Raw genomic sequence first — 8,112 nt, forward strand, 5'->3', positions numbered from 1 at the left:
CTCTTTTCCCAAAATTCAGGCCCGTTACGTTTAATTAGAATAAAAGGTGCCGATTTGAAAACAATGGAGACATTAACCTCTGATCTGAACAGGTTTTGAAGATACTGGATGTTGGGACGCAGGGTTTTCTCGAGACTGGAGTTGAGCAATCTGGATCCATTGGATATGACATTTCCCAAGTCTTGTGCAGGAAGGCCCAATGTTTTCGTGAACTCAATCTTGGGTTTCAACTGCCGATCAACGTTGAGACAAAGAATGGATGGGTTTCTGGTAACAACAAGCCTTACCTGGCGTTCTGTGCATCCTGAATCTCTCAGTAACTGTACCCCTTGCTCGGCGATATGAGCTGACCTCATCGCCACCATGGATGGCCTTGCTTTAAGGATAGCTAAGAGCTCAGACTGACTGAACCCACATTCGTTGAGTAAGAATTCTGAAACCAGGCATGTGTTCTCTGCTTCTGTGTAGCTTGTGGACTTGTCTTTGTCAGCAATAATAGTAGAAAACTGTGATAATTTTAACAAAGTAATCCGAGGAAATGGTGAAGATAGTACTGCAACAGCCGCTGCCAGGGAGTGACGGTGATATCCCAAAGATGAAGCCAAGTAATGGGCAAACATGGCCATTGCTGAAGATATGAAATTAGGGATTACTGCATAACAAATGGATGAAAAGAGGCCGGTATTTATACGAAGATAGATGTATTTGTTTATTATATTATAATCTACATATATAAACGATATAAATGTATTTGTTTATTATATTATAATCTACATATATAAACGATATATATTTGATTGCTTCTCCTGGTTGGCTTGGGAGTTGATTTTGGCAATTACATTTCAATTCGGGATATTGGTTTCCAAAATTGCCCTTTCTTGAAACGATGATTGTTTCCTTCCCAACTCCCAAGTAAAAGATGAAACACTGTTTATCTCTTTAATGCCATGGCTTGCTTTATTTTCTACCTGTTTTGAGATAACACCGATTAACTAGTGTGCAATGTCTAGCTTGGATTTGAAATGTGTCAATTCCAGTAAAGTCTCATAGATACAACATATCTGGAAACAATCAGATCAGACTACGGTAGAAACGGATAAGAATTTGAAGTCCCTACATTTGCCTGCGGGATTTGAATATTTACTTTTACAAGTTAACCATGATTCAAACAGTCAAAATTTCAGATCTATCCCATCACATTTTAAAGGGAGGAAGCAATGCATGATCGTTGCAAGGTGATAGCAAAAAAACAAATTATCTGGTGATGAGAGTTTTTTTCGTCTTTCAAAAATGTGTTATTTGATGCATTCTCTGTGATTGTATTACAACTGAGTATCCTTCAACAGTGCATGTTGATTGTGATTGTGGTGTGACAATAAGCTGGCCAAAACAAGATCCCAGACCGGAACTGACTGTGTCGTGATCATTTTCTATATATATTAATTCCCACCCATTACTCATGTGGACTAGAGGGATCATGGCACTGGATCATAACAGATTGATGATCCCTTGGTTGATGTTCTCAAACCTCTTTCAATCAATAAGAGTAACGCAATACAATCTAACCTGACCAAAACATAAACCCGAAATTCTAGTCTTTTAGAGGGCAGGCTTGCCACTGCACATTTCAAGTAACTTTTTGGCATGAGGACTGCACTCGACATATATTTCAAGGAACTTACGCTCACTTAAAGCAAGAGCAGTAAAGAGACTAGGAGGACACTTGGAAGGTTGCATTGCACTGAGAGCACTCAACACCTTGTGGCGGGGCTTGATCCTACGCTCCAAGCTGAAACAAGACACTGCATGAGGACATGATAAAAAAAAATTTGAAGGAAGCCCTACAGTATGCATAAAAAAGTCCATGCTCTTCTGCACTTTATCCATGGAAGCACTTAATATAAATGGGCACCTCCTAACAAGGTCCTTGATGTCATCTTCGAGGAGCCCAAAACTTGTCAAATGCTTCAATTTCTTTTCCCAAAATTCAGGCCCGTTACGTTTAATTAGAATAAAAGGTGCCGATTTGAAAACAATGGAGACATTAACCTCTGAACCGAACAGGTTTTGAAGATACTGGATGTTGGGACGCAGGGTTTTCTCGAGACTGGAGCTGAGCAATCTGGATCCATTGGATATGACATTTCCCAAGTCTTGTGTAGGAAGGCCCAATGTTTTCATGAACTCAATCTTGGGTTTCAACTGCCAATCAGCGTTGAGACAAAGAATGGATGGGTTTCTGGTAACAGCAAGCCTTACCTGGCGTTCTGTGCATCCTGAATCTCTCAGTAACTGTACCGCTTGTTCGGCGGTATGAGCTGATCTCATCGCCACCATGGATGTCCTTGCTTTAAGGATAGCTAAGAGCTCAGACTGACTGAACCCACATTCGTTGAGTAAGAATTCTGAAACGAGGCATGTGTTCTCTGCTTCTGTGTAGCTTGTGGACTTGTCTTTGTCAGCAATAATAGTAGAAAACCGTGATAATTTTAACAAAGTAATCTGGGGAAATGGTGAAGATAGTACTGCAACAGCCGCTGCCAGGGAGTGATGGTGATATCCCAAAGATGAAGCCAAGTAATGGGCGAACATGGCCATCGCTAAAGATATGAAATTAGGGATTACTGCATAACAAATGGATGAAAAGAGGCCGGTATTTATACGAAAATAGATGTATTTCTTTATTATATTATAATCTACATATATAAACGATATAAATGTATTTGTTTATTATATTATAATCTACATATATAAACGATATATCTTTGATTGCTTCTCCTGGTTGGCTTGGGAGTTGATTTTGGCAAATTACATTTCAATTCGGGATATTGGTTTCCAAAATTGCCCTTTCTTGAAACGATGATTGTTTCCTTCCCACCTCCCAAGTAAAAGATGAAACACTGTTTATCTCTTGAAGGCCATGGCTTGCTTTATTTTCTGCCTGTTTTGAGATAACACCGATTAACTAGTGTGCAATGTCTAGCTTGGATTTGAAATGTGTAAATTCCAGTAAAGTCTCATAGATATAGCATATCTGGAAACAATCAGATCAGAATACTGTAGAAACGGATAAGAATTTGAAGTCCCTACCTTTGCCTGCGGGATTTGAATATTTACTTTTACAAGTTAACCATGATTCAAACAATCAAAATTTCAGATCTATCCCATCACATTTTAAAGGGAGGAAGCAATGCATGATCGTTGCAAGACTATAGCAAAAAAACAAATTATCTGGTGATGAGAGTTTTTTTCGTCTTTCAAAAACGTGTTATTTGATGCATTCTCTGTGATTGTATTACAACTGAGTATCCTTCAACAGTGCATGTTGATTGTGATTGTGGTGTGACAATACGCTGGCCAAAACAAGATCCCAGACCAGAACTGACTGTGTCGTGATCATTTTCTATATATACTAATTCCCACTCATTACTCATGTGGGCTAGAGGGATCATGGCACTGGATCATAACAGACTGATGATCCCTTGATTAATGTTCTCAAACCTCTTTCAATCAATAAGAGTAACGCAATACAATCTAACCTGACCAAAACAGAAACCCGAAATTCTAGTCTTTTAGAGGGCAGGCTTGCCACTGTAGATTTCAAGTAACTTTTTGGCATGAGGACTGCACTCGACATATTTTTTCGAGGAACTTACGCTCACTTAAAGCAAGAGTAGTAAAGAGACTAGGAGGACGCTTGGAAGGCTGCATTGCCACTGAGAGCACTCAACACCTTGTGGCAAGGCTTGATCCTACGCTCCAAGCTGAAACAAGACACTGCATGAGGACATGATAAAAAAACCTTTGAAGGAAGCCCTACAGTATGCATAAAAAAGTCCATGCTCTTCTGCACTTTATCCATGGAAGCACTTAATATAAATGGGCACCTCCTAACAAGGTCCTTGATGTCATCTTCGAGGAGCCAAAACTTGTCAAATGCTTCAATTTCTTTTCCCAAAATTCAGGCCTTGATATTCCTGTGGTAGGCTGCGAGTTAAATCCATATGTGCAATTGCAGAGTTTCGACAATAACATCATTACTGATGAGACTCCTACAGATGGCTATTACCTGAGATACAAATGGTGAGTCTTCTTTTACTTTAGTAGATGCAGAGGTTTTGATCTATTATATGGATGGTACTTGCTCTGTTGCATGTTTGCTTTCCCCCAATAAACCACCACACAACAGGCTAGAAATTTGATGTCCTACCCTGCTTTCCCCAAAAAATTTATATGTAGGCCAATAATTTGCAGTGCCCTTCCTGTCTATGGATGGAAAAAACTACAGGAAAATGCCCATGCGTCTATTAATTTTCAGTAATGCCACAAACAAAATATTGATTAGTCTTTTTCTTCTCTGGGATGGAAGCTAGCCACACACACCAATGCAAATGGTTTGGTTTTAGTAACCATCGAGCATATGGATGTGGTATTTTGTGGAAATGAGTTGCCAAGTATGTGATTACAATAGAAGGGATAATCTTGTGAGCATTTTCACCTTTGATTGCTTCTCCTGGTTGGCTTGGGAGTTGATTTTGGCAAATTACATTTCAATTCAGGATATTGGTTTCCAAAATTGCCCTTTCTTGAAACAATGATTATTTCCTTCCCACCTCCCAAGTAAAAGATGAAACACCGTTTATCTCTTTAAGGCCATGGCTTGCTTTATTTTCTGCCTGTTTTGAGATAACATTGATTAACTAGTTACGCCGTAAGGCGTCTCCCTCTAAAATGAACTCCCCTAAATGTCTTTCTGTCCTAATCTTAACCGTTAGATCTATTGTTAGACAATTCAACAATTCTTTTTTGTCCAAAGAAAACATTAAAAAACAGTGATTAGTTAAAAAATTAATTAAACCCAGCCCAACCTGTCCATTTACCTAGCCAGTCCGCCGTGTGCTGCACGAGCTTTTTCTGCAGGAGGAGGGCCAGGAGGATGAGGAGGGCCGCACAGGGCAGATTTTTTTGCAGGAGGAGGAGCGCCAGGCCAGGGTTCTTGCTTTTTCTTCTATTCTATTTTTAGGGTTATCTTTTTTTTGACTGGTTTTCTTGTTTGTGCAGGGATGCAAACCAACCAGAGCGCATAGAGGTAGTATGGGTTGGATTTGGATGATGGTGTTCCCTTGAGCGAGGCCTTCCTTGCCTCCTTTCAATCTGGTGACCCCGGCCGCACAGCTCAGCACAGCTTGGCAACGGAGCGTGGCAGGTTCTGGACACAGGGGCAGAGTGGAGCCTCATCTCCTTGCAATATCGACTTTGTTTAAAGGTATGACTTAATTGACTGGTTCAACAATCCATGAAGAACTGAACAGGGTGAAAAATACTTATTCACATTCCTTTTCTCCTTGTCTTCCAGGTCAAATTCCTTTCCAGCCAAAGACTGCACCTCCTGTTTCATCCTGCACCATCAAGAAGGTATTTCTTTGTGGCCTGGACTGTCCCAGGTCTTATAGCTCCAGGTTGGCTAAACAGCTTGCCTTGCCTCCTTAATTTTTCTAGAGAATCTCTCCTCATGGAACCTGGAATTTTATTCGACAAGCCTCTCTTGACGAGCCATGTTGCATTGATACTCCAAAATTGGGAAAGATAGATTGCTCCTTTGGTGCTTCCTCTTTGTCCCCTGTTTGATCATTCTCTTAGGTCCCTTCCTACCTCTAGTGTCTTCTGTGCTTTACTATTATTTGGGCATTTACATATGCATTTCTTCTCCCCACCAATTTTCACTTCTCAGAAAATTCCTTGGCTCTCATGCCAATTCCTCCTCATGGCTTTACAATTCTTGCGCAACAAGATTTCTCCCTCTTTGAGCTGGCCAGGACTATTCTTATTAAATTTATAGCCTTGCATGGCTATTTCCACCCTTTGAAATTATTAGGCTGAACTACTTTCAACCTTGGAATTCTATGTGGTATCTCTCTCATAAATTCTCAAATTAAAATAGGTCCTTCTAAATTCCTCCTCATGGCTTTACAATTCCTGTGCAATAAGATTTCTCCCTCTTTGAGCTGGCCAGGAGCATTCTTATTAAATTTATAGCCTTGCATGGCTTTTTCCACCCTTTGAAACAATGAATTTGTGTTTAGGTCTGATCCTTCTATTCCTCCTCTATTGCAATATTAGCCAATAGGTCTCCTACCACATTTCCTTCTCTTTACATACTGGAAGTTGACCTCCTTAAAATTTCTAACTGTTTCCCTTGGTCAAGTGAGTTGGACTTCTGAATGCAATGCAAGATTTTTGTTTTGGTTTAAATTTTTAAAACAAATTGTAACATTTCGCTAGAACATGATCAAATGCAAACCCAGATGCATCCTCTAAATTCATGAAGTACCAGGGCCTTTGTGAAGGTACTTTGCACCACTACCAGATGAGTTTCCTTGACTGTGCAATGGAATTTTATCTTTTTTAAGCTATTCCTGTCTGGAAAACACTTGCAATTCACAATAATTAGGAATTCTATACAAAAGATCATCGGGAAGGTTGGAATCACATTCTCCACACTGCATTATTCATTATCTGAATAGGCTTAGGAATACAAAATACCATTGCATTTCTCTTGCACTACTTAAGGTCCTCTTTCCATTTCTCATCCGATTTCCTTCAAGAATGTTGTACAGACAGTGTGACTCATCCACTGGTGGAGACTTCATTAAAGTAGGCACTCGAAATCCATGTTTTTGATAACTAGATATGGATAGATAAAGAAGAAAGTAGGCCATCTAGCATGAGAACTATACTGCAATAGCAATTGTCCTTCTAGCAAGAATGCATGAAAATTTATAAGCCCCTATTGATGGCTTCATTAAAAAGCAAATAAATCTGGAACATAGATGCAGATAGAACAGAGTCAACATGTTAATCACAATAAAGATAAAAGCCCCCTTATATATCATAACTGTGTGCAAGGGGAGAGAAAAATCCCAATGTCCAATGCGCTGAAACACAGACTTAGAGGCTTTGGCCATTTGTAGTAAGGCCCATTCTGTGGCATGGTACAAGGCTTGCAGGAAAGTTTGTTGTTTTTATTTCTATTAAGGGAATCAATAACTGAGTGGATTCATACCCGCTAGGCATGGGTTTGAGTCCATTGGGCTACCACTATAAACCCTAGGTCCCATGGAGAGGCCCAGCCACACAGAACAGTTAAGTCTATGAATTCAAATTGAGGCGGGAGCATTAACCCCCTGAGCTTTGTCCTCTCAGTCTAACCCCTAGGGCCCAGAAGTCTTCTATTGTTGAGTCACAAGTAGCTTTGAGATAATAATGCACTTGTATGCTTCGAGATCTCCTTTTCTCTAGCAGAAGCTCATCTTCCTTTTTATGCCAGTGTTTGCATGCTTAGATGGTTGATTAAAGCTGGCTCCAATTTGAATATACATGGCTTGAAAATCCTAATTAATGACTAGAGTCATGGACGAAGATTTTTTGAAGACAAAGCATTATTGAGGAAAGGATTATGTGGGAAAGCATTATTGAAGTTTCTTTTGATTATAGCCATACTCAAGTCAGTGTTTGTCTGATTTGGTGAATATATAGTATTTGGGTAAATCTCTGGTAAATGGGCTTCCACTTTATTTGTGGGCTTCTAGGTTCTATATTAGACCATGTGAAAGGAGGTAGAACACCATGTAATTCTTACTTCCCAATGTCAATAATGGACATACAACTCCCATCATCAAAACATTTATCTCAGATTTAGAAAGAGCATGATGATATGTTGCTAATAAAACAATGTAACTGTATTTTTCTGCTTTGGCAGTCTTTTTGTCATTCTTGGAGGCAACTAAAAGACAATGAATCATTCTTCTGTGTTCTAAATTTCTAAACCATGTTCTCGTTTGTTATAACAAGTTAGCTTGCCAATTGCAGTGATGGAAACAGGTACATTGCTAACTCTTGGTTTGCTCAACCTGCTCCAAAAGATCATCCATGGTGCTCCATGCCAAACCATGCTATGACTCCCCATATCTCTGGGACTATAATAGATGGCTAGGTGTCATATTTCATTAAATTTCACCCCTTTGTTCTTAGAAATTTCTTTGATTGACAAACGTACCTCATAAATAATTCAAAAAGTCGATTATATTGCATCATGGTCCATTACACAAAGCT

The 8,112-nt window shown here is 39.5% G+C and overlaps 1 protein-coding gene across 1 annotated transcript; it reads right to left on the reverse strand.

The window, feature by feature from the left end:
* Positions 1-1,599: 1,599 nt before the first annotated feature.
* Positions 1,600-2,598, reverse strand: LOC149146231 (transcription termination factor MTERF8, chloroplastic-like). The gene has a single exon (XM_089452705.1). The coding sequence runs from the start codon at positions 2,596-2,598 to the stop codon at positions 1,600-1,602; it is 999 nt and encodes a 332-aa protein (XP_089308831.1).
* Between the last annotated feature and the right edge of the window lie 5,514 nt (positions 2,599-8,112).

Source organism: Pinus tabuliformis, chromosome X (genome assembly GCF_031772625.1).
Source record: "Pinus tabuliformis cultivar Carrire ecotype Pingquan chromosome X, CPIR1, whole genome shotgun sequence".
Classification (NCBI taxonomy): Eukaryota; Viridiplantae; Streptophyta; class Pinopsida; order Pinales; family Pinaceae; genus Pinus; species Pinus tabuliformis.